General features: G+C 33.1%; 2 protein-coding genes across 3 annotated transcripts; one reads left to right on the top strand and one right to left on the bottom strand.

Annotated features, from left to right (window-relative positions):
* Positions 1-55: 55 nt before the first annotated feature.
* Positions 56-1526, bottom strand: LOC148192268 (uncharacterized). Its single transcript, XM_088098552.1, has 2 exons — positions 478-1526; positions 56-146 (listed from the first exon to the last, which is right to left on the bottom strand). Exons 1-2 carry the CDS (start codon positions 1524-1526, stop codon positions 56-58), a joined length of 1140 nt encoding a protein of 379 aa, XP_087954678.1.
* A 4568-nt stretch (positions 1527-6094) lies between these two features.
* Positions 6095-13552, top strand: LOC124840469 (glutaminyl-peptide cyclotransferase). 2 transcript variants are annotated; one of them, XM_047316528.2, is made up of 11 exons: positions 6098-6492; positions 7492-7548; positions 8503-8538; positions 9340-9404; positions 10275-10338; positions 10864-10981; positions 11136-11233; positions 11324-11394; positions 11699-11726; positions 11933-11987; positions 13071-13552. In XM_047316528.2, the coding sequence occupies exons 1-11, from the start codon at positions 6241-6243 to the stop codon at positions 13184-13186; spliced, it is 960 nt and encodes a 319-aa protein (XP_047172484.1). In that variant the 5' UTR covers positions 6098-6240; the 3' UTR covers positions 13187-13552. The 2 variants fall into 2 exon arrangements, with proteins under 2 accessions (XP_047172485.1, XP_047172484.1); XM_047316529.2 differs by lacking the exon at positions 11933-11987 and having other exon boundaries at positions 6095-6492.
* Positions 13553-14514: the final 962 nt, after the last annotated feature.

Raw genomic sequence — 14514 nt, 5'->3', positions numbered from 1 at the left:
TTTGGGTTTCTATAAGACACAATTCCTTTTTCAACCCATACCCTACGAGTTCTTATCACTTTAGACTTTTTGTGTAAATGCGTGTTTCCACTTCTAGCATTGCTTCTCTCAAAGTTTGTTTTGGCATGTGACTTAGACTTAGTTGCCTTTGCAAGTAAATTCTCAAGAATGTCAATATCAAACATATGACTTTTACACGATAAACATTCAACAGGTTGTACAACAACATCAGATTCAGATAACTTAGTTTCTAGATTACTAACTTTGTTTCTCAAAACAACTTCGTCATCTAGTACTTTTTCATACTTCAATTTCAATTCATTATGCTCTTTCTTTAACTTTTTATGAGCAACATCAAGTTTTTCAGATTCATTTAACAAATCAAGAAATGCCTTTTGTAAATCAAATTCATCACTTGACTCTAAGCTAGAATCACTTACTTGGCTTCCTGCATCTTCTGAGTCTGCCATTAAGCACAAATTAGCTTCTTCATCTGAATTGCTTGAACTTGAAGAACTACAAGCATTGTCTTCCCAAGCTATGTAAGCTTTCTTCTTCTTTGAAAATTTTCTCTCCTTCTTTTCTTCACTTTTCCTATTATTAGGACAATCAGTCTTCATATGTCCTCTTTCTCCACATCCATAACATTTAACGCTTGATGGAGATCCTTGATTTTCTTTCCTTTCTCCACGGTATTTGTCTTTTCCCTTTGCTTTCATAAATTTAGCAAACTTCTTAATCATAAGACTCATGTTTTCCTCATCGTTATCGGAATCATCATCCTCAATTCTCTTATAACTTTTTCCTTTTGAAATTTCAGATTTGAAGGCAAGTGTCTTTCTTTTGCCTTGATCCTCTTCTGTAGTTAATCTTTTCAGCTCAAGCTCATGCTCACGAAGCTTTCCAAAGAGAATCGTCGTTGACATCTGAGTGAGGTTTTGAGACTCCGAGATGGCAGTCACCTTTGGTTGCCAAGACCTGTCTAATGATTTCAAAATTTTCACATTCAATTCATCAGTGTCAAAAGTCTTACCTAAACCTGTTAGGTGGTTCACAATGTGAGTGAAACGCTTCTGGACATCAGAAATTGGTTCTCCAGGTTGCATTCTGAACATCTCATACTCCTGGATGAGTGTATTCTTCCTTGCACGTTTCACGTCGTCTGTACCCTCATGTGTGACTCTGAGGACCTCCCACATTTCCTGTGCTGTCTTACATATTGAAATTCTATAAAATTCATCAAGTACAACAGCAGATGAAATAATATTACGAGCCTTAATATCAAATTGGGCTCTTCTATTTTCCTCAGGAGTCCAGTTAAAGTATGGTTTTTCTACTTCTACACCATCAACAGTTCTTTTAGGAATATAGGGACCATTTAGCACAGCTTCCCAGATGCCTCTGTCAACAGACCCCATAAAAATTTCCATTCTGACTTTCCAGAATGCATAGTTATCACCAGTAAAGAGTGGTGGTCTGTTGATGGAAGCACCCTCGGCATATACTTGATTTTGATGACCGGCCATTTTCGAAAGAATTTGAAAAAATATCAAAGCAAGCTCTGATACCAATTGTTGGAACAATCGGTACCGTTATAGAGTCGCGCAGCGGAATAAAATACTTAGAAAGCGTGTTACGGTCACAAATCAATTTAATGGTCCGTTTTAGAAAAACAATTTTCTTAGAGAAAATTTATCAAACAGTTGATATGCGTAAAAGATAAAGAGTGTAGGGAATAGAAAATCACACAAGCAATTTTTATCCTGGTTCGATTCAAAAGAATCTACGTCCAGTCGTTAATCACTATAAATAGTGATTAACCTTTTTCACTAAAAAGTTATTTAACAGATTACAAGAAATAGTGAATAAAGCAGATAAATAAACCTTCCTTCGACGAACGAACCGGAAGAAGAACACTCTGCCAACTCGAAGAGAACCGCTCCGACTATCGACAAACGAAACACGAGCTTCTCCTATTCACGAGACCAGGCAGAGCACCTTGCTAACTCGAAGAGAGCTTGCTCCGACTATCGACACACGACACGCGAGCCTCTCCTGTTCACGAGACCAAGCAAGGGAACTTGAACTATAGCTTCTGAGAACTTCCTCTGACAAACAGTATTCTGCAAGAGCTTCTGTTCAACAACGTTACTATTGATCTTCACAGAAACCCAATATATAGCTAGCTGTTCTGAATATCTAAGGTTAAGTCTCAACTGCAACGAATAATCGATTATTGTAAGTGATAATCGATTATTTAAGTCCGTTACAGGGTTTTCAAAATGTGATAATCGATTATATGAAGTGATAATCGATTATTCCTGTATGACTCTGTGATAATCGATTATTGCCATTCCATAATCGATTATTGCAGTTAAAAATGCAAGTTTACAAGGTTTACAAGAATTTCCTACTACATTTAATTTCTACAAATTGCTTTTAACTAATTCTAATATCTTCTTCAACTAAAACTTCTTGTAGCATCATCAAAACAAATTTCTTCAAGATTTACCAATACTCCTTATTGGTAACAGAAGGCAGGTGTCGGCAGATGAGCGGACGCTAGTTTTGACGTGGGAAGCAAAACTGATTTTTCAGAAATTCACGTCACACTCTCTGCATGCACCCTTCTTCCCCAAACTCTGAAAAATCTCATTTCTCCTCCTTCTCACTAAAAGATCTCCTTCTCTTTACGAAATCTCACCATTTCTCTTCTCCGATCTCCGTTCAGGCACTGTAGAAGCACTTTCGGCGTCAAGAGCTTCAGTTTGAACCGATCGGTTTGAGTTCTGAACTGGTAAGTTCTCATTCTCCTTTAGTCGTTCGTTCTCTGACACATGCAAACCAAGTTCTGGTTGCATGAGTTCATAGTCTCGTTCTGAACCATTTTGGTCTATTGTTTGGTTTAGTTTGAAGAATTGTTGAGCGTTGAGGGTAGAATGAATTGTAGTCAGGCGAACCTTATTTCTGCTTCTAGGAACGTTCGTTCATGCTCAGAGGTAAGGGAAGCTTATTAATTTAATTTGTATGATTAATTGCATTGCATGAACGTTCGTTGGATTAACTGAATTAATATGATATATGATGGTTGATATGTTTGGATTGTATGAAGTATGAAAATTGCCTATGATATGAATGTATGAAATTATGAAAATATATGTTGAGAAATGAGTTTTAAGATAAATGATTTCTGAATATGAAATTTCCCCTATGAGAGTGTACGTTCGTAATTGAACGGTCCTTGATCGTTCGGTTTTTCTAATAAAATTGGAGTCTTTCATTTAGGAAGAATCCTAATTGAGGACGAGCGTCTTCGTTTCGAAATACTATGCATGAGCGTTCGGCCAAGCATAGTTGGTTCTTAGCGTTCAGTTATAAACTTAAGTATATATATGTATTTGCATATTTTCGTTTATTCTTAAACACTACTCCAATAGTATCTTATTATATTTATCAAGCCTTCTAAGACAATTTTATTAGTGCTCGGTCTTATACCAAGCGCTCTTACTGAGTAGTGCTCGGTCTTACACCAAGCACTCATTCTCTTTCCTATAATCTATCTTGATGAAAATAACGTTCGTCCACTTCAATAGAGTTCTTTCTCTACCGTGTTCGGTCATTGACTGACATTCGATTTTTCTTGATGGTAAACTCAAATAATCTCAGTATTTATAAGCGTTCGTTTCTTCATGTGAATCCTTTTAAGTATTATTCTTTGAATATCTTGAAATGTCTGCATCCATTGGTTACAACCTAGAGTCTTAGTACTTGGCATGGTTTTTCGGTGTTCGGTTGAAGCTCTCAAGAGTCAGTTCATCTAATTGGCTCACTTTGTAATTAATGTTCGTTCCATTCTTTTCTTGTGATATTTATTGCCCTTCTTTCTCTACGTGTTCGGTCATTGACTGACATTCGATTTTTCTTGATGGTAAACTCAAATAATCTCAGTATTTATAAGCGTTCGATTTCTTCATGTGAATCCTTTTAAGTATTATTCTTTGAATATCTTGAAGTGTCTGCATCCATTGGTTACAGCCTAGAGTCTTAGTACTTGACATGGTTTTTCGGTGTTCGGTTGAAGCTCTCAAGAGTCAGTTCATCTAATTGGCTCACTTTGTAATTAATGTTCGTTCCATTCTTTTCTTGTGATATTTATTGCCCTCGATTTCTTTCTCAACTCGATAGTAACCCTCTTGGTCTTAATCCATTATGGAACTGGAGACCTCTCGGTCTCGCTCAAAAGTGTTCGGTCTATTTAAAGGTGAAAGTTGAACGTTAGGTATTTGGTACCCTTAGTGAGCTTGTACAAATGGTTAAAGTGAGATGATTGATAATGAAAGATGAAGAGAATATGATATGGATGAAATGTGTGGATTATGGACGAGCGTTCCGGAGAGGAATGACTCATGAATGAATATTGGAATTGGTAAATATGAATGTGGGCATGATAAGCTGACGATTCATCCTGATGTTCCGTGAGTACTCGTCCTCACGTAGAGGAGGTAGGTCATGTGTGGGAACGGTAGGAGGTCCTAGTCCTTATGGTTGATTTGGACAGATAGGATTAACCTTGGGTGACAACTGTTGAGGGTATCCCATTACTACATCACCCGGGTGCACGAACGTCGTAGCTACACAGATTTTATACCGTCTGGACATCAGTCTAGTGTTAGGCTTTGCATGAAACGTATGATGAAATTTATCTTGTGTGTTTGATTGTGTTAAATGTATATTTATACATGAATTAATTACATAAGCTTACCCTGTGTTTCATGTCTTGTCTGTTTTGTACGTTCGTCTTTGTCATTGCAATGATCATCCATGTGGATGTGAGCAGAAGGAGACGAGCTGTTGGAAGAGGCGCTGGAAGAAGAAAACCTAGTCGAGGTAGAAGTTAAGACCGATAGTAGAACGTTTGGTCAGTAGTTTAGTTTGATTGTAAGGTGGTCGTTCGATCACCTTCTCCTTTTGTTTTGAGTGACCGTTCGGTATAGGTTTTTGTAAACCGTTCGGTCAGAATTGTACCTCTGTACGACTTTAATTTCTCGTACTGCTTTGTAAGGTCGTTCGGCCATAAACGTGCGCTCTACTTTAGTGTAAGACTGATCTGTATTATTATTCAATGTAATTATTCTATTATATAGTTTTAGACTGTATTTTTAGAATGTTACAAATATCAAACGAATAAAATACTAATTTTTAAAATACTTATCATTAAAATAAACATAAATCATAAAATAAATTTATTAATATCTTTTTCCTTATATCATAATATATTAAATGAGAAATGAACTTTAGTGTGTGGTCGAAAATTTAGTCATTTGACTCAAAATAGGAATAGTCATTTAAAAAAAAAAGTAATTACAAATCGACTTATTTTCTCATTTTTCAATAAATCAGTGACTGTTTTTCATTCAAAATTGTTCTCAAATTACTATTTTACTATTTCTTATTTAGAACAATAAATTTATTTAAAGAATACTATTATTTCGTTAAAATTGATTAAAAATTAGTTTATTAATTGTATTTAAGGTTGTTATTGATATACATGAAAATTAATGTAAATATATATGCAATTGAGTAAACGAGAATTCTCGTCGCTTAATCAAGTCAAAAGTTTTGAAAATGACAAAAGTGCAGAAAACTCGAGTTAAAAGTAAAATTCACCTATCTTTTCAATAGTAGAGAAGGGAAAACGGTGAAAAAATAATGAAGAATACTTGTTTTTATTTTTTTAATTTTTAAAAATAAATCAATATAATTTTTTAAACTCAATTATATTATTTTTTTTAACATATCAAGCCTATTTTCCAGTTGATATTAAAAACAAATGTGTTACACGATATTATAATTAACATAAAATATTTTATGTTTGATACGTTAAAAGATATAATATAATTAAATTAAAAAAATATTTTTTTTTTAGAATTTAAAGATCAAAATCTATGTTGAAAAAAACAAATTTTAATTTCGAATGAAATTGGAGACTAAAAAATACTTATTCTTCATTTTTAACAGAAAAATAAAATAAAATAATAATATATAAAATTATAAATAATTAAATAAGGTCAATATGCGACAGATCTGATTTACGTTAACCCTGTCACTGTCCTTTGATCTTACAACCCCAAACACAGACAGAGAAACTACTAGCGCATGTTAGAAACATCGCTGACCTGCCACGACCACCCCTGTTATCGTGCGCTGTCTCTCTCTCTTACATGAGGAGCCATTGCCTCCATGGGAACCAAATTACTGAAGCGGAGACTCCGTGAGTCGCAGAACCCTCCCATGGCCGCCGCGGTTCCTCCGCGGCGCAAGCCTCGGTCCTACGTCACGCTCTCCATGCTTCTCTCCGCTGTCCTCATTGTTTCCGTCATCGCTCTCTTGGTCCTTTCGTCGAACAATTGGCGCGCGTTCCAAAGCAGGCCTTCCTATGGAACGGTCACCGTCGTCAATGTGTTTCCTCATGATCCAGAGGCCTTCACTCAGGTCAACATTTTCTTTCGTTGTTTGAGTTAGTTTACAACTTGATGACTTGTGTGTTTATCTATACAAATTAGCCCTTTGAGAGATGAACTTGATACTCTAATCTGATGACTTCGATTTTGGTGCATTTTCTGTGTAAAAATTGTTGTAGTGTTTGATCAATCAGAACTTACGATCAAGGTTTTTGAAAACAGTCCGCTACTGCTAGGATTGAATTGCAAGCTATAGGACTGGAGTTCCACATTGGAAATTTAAGATTGTAGTGTGGGGTTTATTAGGCCTTCGGTTCTCCGACTACAACAACTAGTTGTACCGGACTTGAATGCATTTGTCTGTAATATTTGGTAATATCAAGAAATGTGGCTAAACCTTGCTTTATATATATAACTTTCGCTACACAGTTACATAAGTCAACAATTTTATCATGGACGGTAATCTATGATTGGATGACTGTGTAAAGATCATACTGTGTTTTCTTCTGTAGTTTTATTTTCAAGTAGTTATTTCTCAGGCAACTAGCTCATTTGGAGAGTGAATGCAATGAGAAATCTAGGTATTTTAGTTGGGAAAAGTAAGAGATTTGTTGGAAAGAATTAGCCCTTGGTTAAATATCTTATTATTAAAACCATGTATTTATTCTGTGAAGAATGTTTACATAAAAGAAGCTGTCACAAGGACTCTTGAAGGGATATTTTAACATAAGTTCCTTAAAGGGATACTTTTAAGTATAGTGGATTTCAGTTAATTTCGAAGAAACTGTTGGCTTCTGCACAAAACGAAGATAAGAAATGATATAAAAGAAAAACTGAATTCAGTGTTGGATGCAAGAACATATGGAGCACATTGTCTTCCTGGTAAAAATGAATGTTGAGCTTTATGCTGAGGAGACATTTTTTGAAATTATTAGTTGAAGTGCACACTGCTTTGTTAATGAAATGCATGTTGATTTGACTAGTATTTGTTTTGTTACTCAAAAATGGCTGTCTCATGTTTTGATTTCAGGGCCTTGTTTACGATAGAAATGACACCTTATTTGAGTCAACTGGTCTCTATGGGAGGGTAATAGTACTCATCTTTCCCTACATTTCCTTTCTCTTTCTCCCTGCTTTCTTTATGACCTTTTCTAATTAGATTTTTGCCTCACTCTTTTCCTTTTTAAATTTGCAGTGGGATAAGAAATTGTGTATTTTTTTATTGTAAATCTCTCACCAGCCATCTTTACCTCAATTTGCTCAAAAAATCGTTATATAATTTATTTGAGGGTTAATCTTGGGCACTGCTCTAGGTTGCTACCTTGTGACCTGGTGGTGGTCATGGGTTTCCACAAAATAAACTACTTGGTGCTGGATGACTTTGCACATCCGGTCCTCCCCATACCCAACAATGATAGGAGACTCGTGCACTGGGACACCCCTTAATGATCATAAGATTTGGTTTGGAATGGATAATATTAATGTAAAATTGAGCGTTTGACCTTTCTGTGTATATTAGTTAGGTTAGTGAACTAGAGTAGCGTCTCTGTTGCCTTTTTTAATTTTTGCTCATCTGTCTTGAGATACTGATAAAATAATAAGGACTCTTTACTCTGGATATTTTCTCTTGCAAGTCTTATTTTTGGTTACTCATTCTCCTGGTAGAGTGTAAACACATATTTGATATTTCTCATTTATAAACCATCTGGAAATTCATATCTCCCCTGGGGTCAAATGACTCAAATCCTTTGTCTGGACCCTTACTCTTAACACGATTAACACTAATGACTCTTTACTGAAGCACAGACCTCTCAGTGGTTGTTGGTTGTCCCAGCATTAGAACTCCAGATAATAGTAATACAGTACAATTGCCATCTATTGGATAAGACCAACATTTTTTCAAGTTCTATTTATCCTAAAATTTATCACGATTAAGTTTATTTTCTAATTACATTCTAATCTTTGTTTTATATGCCTACAACTAATATTGCTTATTCTGTGAAATCTTGTATTTTAACATTTTAATTATTTCTTGTTTCAGTCCTCTGTCCGCAAAGTTTCCCTTCACACTGGGAAGGTACGAATTGATCCATTTCTTAAACTCTGATGTACCTTTTCCAATGCCTAGGTTATTTGGTTTTCTAATTACTCTACAATTGTATGAATAAAAATTGGTGGAAAACAAGCTATGCAGTTAGTTTGTGCAGTATGAGACAAGTTCTTATGTGAGTCTACTTGTATTTTGGGACGAGAGACAGTTTCTCCGACAAGAAATATTGCACTTGTTATATCATATGAAAAGAAGGATAAACATGTACTCTGTTAACTTACCTGTAGGTTTGGATGTACATGTTATGTGGATAAGGTACATTTATAGAGGTCAGAGGGATTAACCACACTAATACAAATATATGCATGAGTTGGCTTCAAAGTAGATGACTATAATTGTGCATCAAGGATTTATAAACTATAGTCTGCTTGTGACATAAAACACAAAAATTATGGTGATGATTGATACGTGCCTTTCTGATGAAAAAAGGATATTTGACTTATTAATCATGGTAAAATATATGTTATTGGTATCAATGTAGCATGCTCATTATTAACTAAACTAATACAAATATATGCATGAGTTGGCTTCAGAGTAGATGACTATAATTGTGCATCAAGGATTTAGAAACTATAGTGTGCTTGTGACACAAAACACAAAAATCATGGTGATAATTGATACTCATCTTTCTGATGAAAAAAAGGATATTTGACTTATTGATCATGGTAAAATATGTTATTGATATCTATGTACCATGCTCATTATGTTTTATAAGTGTTGGAAACTATTGAGATTATTCTAAATTTTGTAGACTCATTATTTTTGCAGGTTGAGGACATACAGAAGATGGATAGTTCTATATTTGGTGAAGGTTTAACTCTCCTCAATAATAGGTGCGAAAGGCAAATTTTGTTGCATTTTACTTTGTTTTTTAGTTGTGCTGATAGATTAGCTAACTTTGGAGTTGATACTAGGCAGGATTTTGTCTAGTGGGACATGACACTGAGTATTATTGGTACTGATGTTTTTAGGAATCAAATTTGGGTTTCCTTTTCTCAGATTCTCCTAGTGGAGAATGCCATGAGGTTTGGTTGATGTCCCCTCATGATTTGTTTGTATGTATCTTTTCTTTTCTTTTTTATTTCAGGGCTAGCTGTATTATTATTGGACTTGGGTATTTCCACTTTTGTTGAGATGCCATTGTTCATGTCATATATTCCAGTCATATATGGTTCTATATATGTGTGTGTGTGTATATATATATATATATATATTTATGTATGTATATATATATATGTATGTATATATATATATATGTGTGTGTGTGTGTATGTATGTATATATGTATGTATGTATATACACACTTTCTTTTTATGTAGTCTACTAGGCTTATAGTGATTCTGTTGCCAATGAGTTTTAGGAGGTGGAAAAGAAAGAGGGGGAAAATGTCCGCATATCTTATGAAGTGTTTCTTGAATATAATAGTCTCAGCTGTTTCCTTTAAAAGGATAGGACTTTGTTATGCATCTTAAGCGCCATGTATTTTTGTGATAGACATGAAAACTTCATAGTGACTGCCAAATTTTCTCTTTACTGCTATGTTGCAATTATTCTCATTGCTTCTAGATGTCGTAGAGGATGTTTACTTCAATTATATCTTAACAAATTTTTTTTGGCTGTGATTAAGACATTAAGTTATTCTCACCCTGACATTTGATGTTTGGATTGGTTCCCAGTATATTTATTTGTTGCACTTTTTGTAGGCTGTTCCAAGTAACTTGGTTGCAGAAAGCTGGTTTCATTTACGACCCAAAAAATTTAAGCCAAGTTTGTTGCTTCACCTTCCGTCTCTTCTAATCCTTTCTGAATCATTCTCTGTTTTGATTCTACTAGATTCTGGAGGAAAAGGACTGCACTATCAAACTATAGGAGATTTGAAAGCATTTTTTTTATTCTGCATTATTTTGTAAATATTTCGCCTAAAAGTTTATACTGTATAACCTCATACCATTTCCATTTTAAATTTATTACAATCTTAAACTGATTTGCTTCTTGGCAGCTACGACGTGAAATTTTATTAACATTTATGTTAGAAGTAATATAAGTGATTGCATGGTTATATAAGTGATTTTAGCTTACTATATGTACAAGCTGGTTGGGTTTAATCTGAAACAGTATAATGCTGAGTTGGTCCCCATGGTGTTGTTTACATGAAATTTGTGAATATCAATCTTGTATTTGTTGTTTCAAAATTTTTCCTGAGATGCTATCATCAGCTATAGACGAATGCCCCAAATTGCCTGTTATCATAGCTAGCCAGATTCAAATAGTATATCTTTACAATTTCTGTAGACAGGGACATTTAATCATGGTATGAAAGATGGTTGGGGTCTGGCAACTGATGGAAAAGTCTTGTTTGGAAGTGATGGCAGTTCAACATTGTATCAAATTGATCCTCAAACGTTTAAAGGTTTGTCCGTTCAATAAAGTTATATTCCTTTCCTTTCACCAATTAAGTGCATAACCCCTTTCTCAAACTGTTTTATGTTCATCTTTCAAACTTGACAGTACTTTTTTGTTTGCTTTGCATTTTCATGGAACTTACATTGCCCTCCTTGTTGTAGCTTTATCAAAACAAGTTGTCCACTATAAGAGTCATGAAGTATACAATCTCAATGAATTGGAATACATTAATGGTGAAATTTGGGCAAATGTTTTTATGGTATATCTTTGTCTAATCAATCATGATGTCTATGGCCCAAGATTCTATGTTTGGCCTAATGGTTTGAAGTTGACCCTTCTTTTTGTGTAGACTGACTGCATTGCGAGAATCTCTCCCAATGATGGCAGTGTTCTTGGATGGGTTCTTCTCCAAAATTTAAGGTGTCTTTTTCTTTCTCAGTTGAAAAATAATTTCTTACTGCTATTGTGTATGTTGATAATATAATTTGTGAATTAAATCCCAAGGTGGTTAAAGATTAGTTGACGTCAAATTGGACCTCAATGATTATTCATTTCATGACATCAAATTGGTGCTACTAAATGGTTAACTTTTGGCATTATTTTGATGCCAAAGTTATTATCCGAGGGTCATTGATTAATAATCCTTTTGAGAAGCAAACTGATACTGTACTCTAGTATTTTTGTCCACTTACATGAAGTTACATTTAGTCTATATCATGTGCAGGAAAGGACTTATGGAAGCTGGAAATAATGTAAGGAGTCTGTACCTTTTGATATCAGGAGATAAGATTTTTGTCCTGTTATTCAGTGCAAATATTACATTTTTATGCCTCAGCTATGATTTAAGAACAGCAAAAAATAAAAACCCTCTTTAAACTGCTAATCTTCCTTAGTTACTCTTTTGTGATTATAGCCATTAGAAGTAGCTGTTGCACTAATGTTATCTTTTATATTTTAGAATATTGATGTTTTGAATGGGATAGCATGGGATGATGAACAAAAACGTATTTTTGGTAAGTTCTTGTCTTATTAATTAAATTTTCAATTTGAAATTTGTCATTCCTGCATATTATTTCCATTTCAACCCATCTGAGACTTTTTCCTTTTTAAATATTAGTACTATCAGGCATGGCATATGCTGAAAAAGAAATGATTTTATCGTAAAATCCACCTGTTAGTCGTGTGTTTGGATTTCAACTAGAAAAGGTTCATACCATGGTTTTGTAGTTATCTTTTATCAACTCAAAGAGATGCTAACTACACGTTTTTTAATTCACCTTTTGTTATTAGCTGAAAGTGCATAATATATTTTTTGTTCCTCTATCTAAAATATCTAAAGTTCAGTTTTAATCCCTCTAATTTCTTCTCTGTTTTCACACACATTTTTTTTTGTGATGAGTTGAAAGGGTATAATATATTTTTTGTTTCTCTAAAATATTTAAAGTTCAGTTTTAATCCCTCTAAATTCTCGTCTCTTTATTCCTTCTTATTTTGAAATGCACCACTTTTAGTTTTCCAAAATTTATCTAAATAATTTTTTTCTCCTATATGAAGTGTAATATAAACTACTTAAAGGACTAAAAATGATATTTCAAAATTAGAGAACTAAGAACGAACAAAATTTTTAGAAGAACTAAAACTGAACTTAACTATTTCTTGTCTATCCTAGTTTAAAGTGATATATTCTGTAAAGTGTTATCTAAACCACTTAGAAGATGACAAGTTTTTATGCTAAAATTAATATAAAATACTCATTCCAATGTGATCAGAATATCGATTTTCGTATTGGGATATAATTCTCAACACTCTTATGTTTTTATCTTAGCATTTTATATCTGTTTATAGATAAATTATTTGTTCATTACATGGTGTATTTTTTTCCTTTAGATTTTTTAATGACAATATCTTCGCCATTAAATTTAAATAATAATTTTCCATTTTATATTTGTGCTAATTTTAATAGGTCAAATGCCATGTTCTTTTTCCATGTAAGAGTTGTCTAGTATGCATCAATGAATGAAAGTTGAAGCTTTTGCCTCTTCCCTTTTTTCCATTTACAACTCAAATAAGATCATGTAACATGTCTTTGCTTGCAGTGACTGGGAAACTATGGCCAAAGCTGTATGAAATAAAGGTTTCTCCTGTAAAGAAACCAATTGAAGAAGGGATCATTGAGCAGCTTTGCTTGCGTAGGCCTTTCAAATATCCATGATTGGTTTAGCTATTTCTGCTCTGCTTTCTGCAATATACTTGGGAGATGCAGCAGCTGAACTTAGTTTTGGAATAGTATATATTATGACACTATCATTTTCAATTCAGTTGGTAGAATGCTGCCTCCTTCATTACCTTTTATATTATCATTCTTCTATAGCAGGTAAAGAATTTTAGTTTAGTAGTTCACTAAGAGAGAGGTCAATCAATCTGTGTATGATACGGTTGGCTTTGTAAGTAGCTGGAAAGTGCTATAGAAAAGGAAATTTGAGATGTTATTTTGTATTGCAAAAGGATAGAATGAAACACAATCAAAACAAAAGAATAAATGATGTCTTCAGAGGTTGAGGTGTCCTCATTCAAAGACTATTGGTTCAAGTAAAGATTGAGCTTTAGCATATTGATAAAGTTTTTCTCTTGATTGTGTTTTACCTTATTTTGGCTGTTCTAATATACATAGAATTCAAATATTTTTCCCACTTGACATCTGTTTCATGCTTAAAGGTTTTACTGTCATTCAAAGTCCGGTTTATTGTTAGATATATCTATCTTAACTTATTTTAAATATTTTCATTTTGATAATTTTTCAAAAAATTACTCCAAAAAGGAAACAAAAAATTCCCACTTTTGTTTATGCTTGTGAGAAGGATTTTGACATCAAATGACGGAGTTTGAAAGTAACTAATTTATTTTAAATAACTTTATAATTTTGCAATCAAACTTTTATGGTATTTATTCGTGTTAATTTCCTTTTTTTTGTAGGTTATATTTTAGGAGTTTTGAGATGTTTGATTTGTGTATTATTTCTCACATTATAATTTATTTATTTAGTTATTGAACTATTAAAATTATTTAAAACAAATAAAAATTGAGCGTCAAAGTCAACTAAATTCAATGCATTCATGTGAGTATTTTATTTGGACATTTATTCCACTTATAAAAATGTTAAACTATTTAACAAAAATAAACACTGAACAAAAGTAAAGTTTAAATTGACTTTTTTTGCCTTTATCTTTCACCATAAATCTACAACAGAAATTATTTTCCGTCTTAATATGAAAAATAGTTTCCTTAAAGTTTTACAATTTTGAATTCAATTATACAATTTGTATGGAAACATATTTTGAATTTGATTATACAATTTAAAACTATATTTCAAAATTTTAAGATTGCATAAGTATCTTAGAATTACAAAATTCAAAAGAAATCTATGAAATTCAAAAATATATTTTTAAATTTAAAAGATATATTTTAAATTGTATGATCTAAAATATATTTTTAAATTATATAATCTAAAATAAATAGATTATACGATATAAAATATTTTAA

The sequence above is a fragment of the Vigna umbellata genome, chromosome 9 (genome assembly GCF_029865625.1).
Source record: "Vigna umbellata cultivar VRB3 chromosome 9, Vumbellata_1.0, whole genome shotgun sequence".
In the NCBI taxonomy this organism is placed as follows: Eukaryota; Viridiplantae; Streptophyta; class Magnoliopsida; order Fabales; family Fabaceae; genus Vigna; species Vigna umbellata.
Note: the sequence above shows the minus strand (reverse complement) of the source record. Positions and strands in the feature narration are given on the sequence as shown.

Excerpts from the sequence above, each read along its gene's own strand:
- LOC124840469 (XM_047316528.2), top strand. The coding sequence starts at position 6,241 with ATGGGAACCAAATTACTGAAGCGGAGACTCCGTGAGTCGCAGAACCCT. Across the intron at positions 6,493-7,491 it reads ATCCAGAGGCCTTCACTCAG|GGCCTTGTTTACGATAGAAA; the intron begins GTCAACATTTTC and ends TTTTGATTTCAG. Across the intron at positions 11,727-11,932 it reads TTATGGAAGCTGGAAATAAT|AATATTGATGTTTTGAATGG; the intron begins GTAAGGAGTCTG and ends TTTATATTTTAG.
- LOC148192268 (XM_088098552.1), bottom strand. The coding sequence starts at position 1,526 with ATGGCCGGTCATCAAAATCAAGTATATGCCGAGGGTGCTTCCATCAAC. Across the intron at positions 147-477 it reads TCAGATGAAGAAGCTAATTT|GCAACTAAGTCTAAGTCACA; the intron begins GTGCTTAATGGC and ends TTACTTGCAAAG.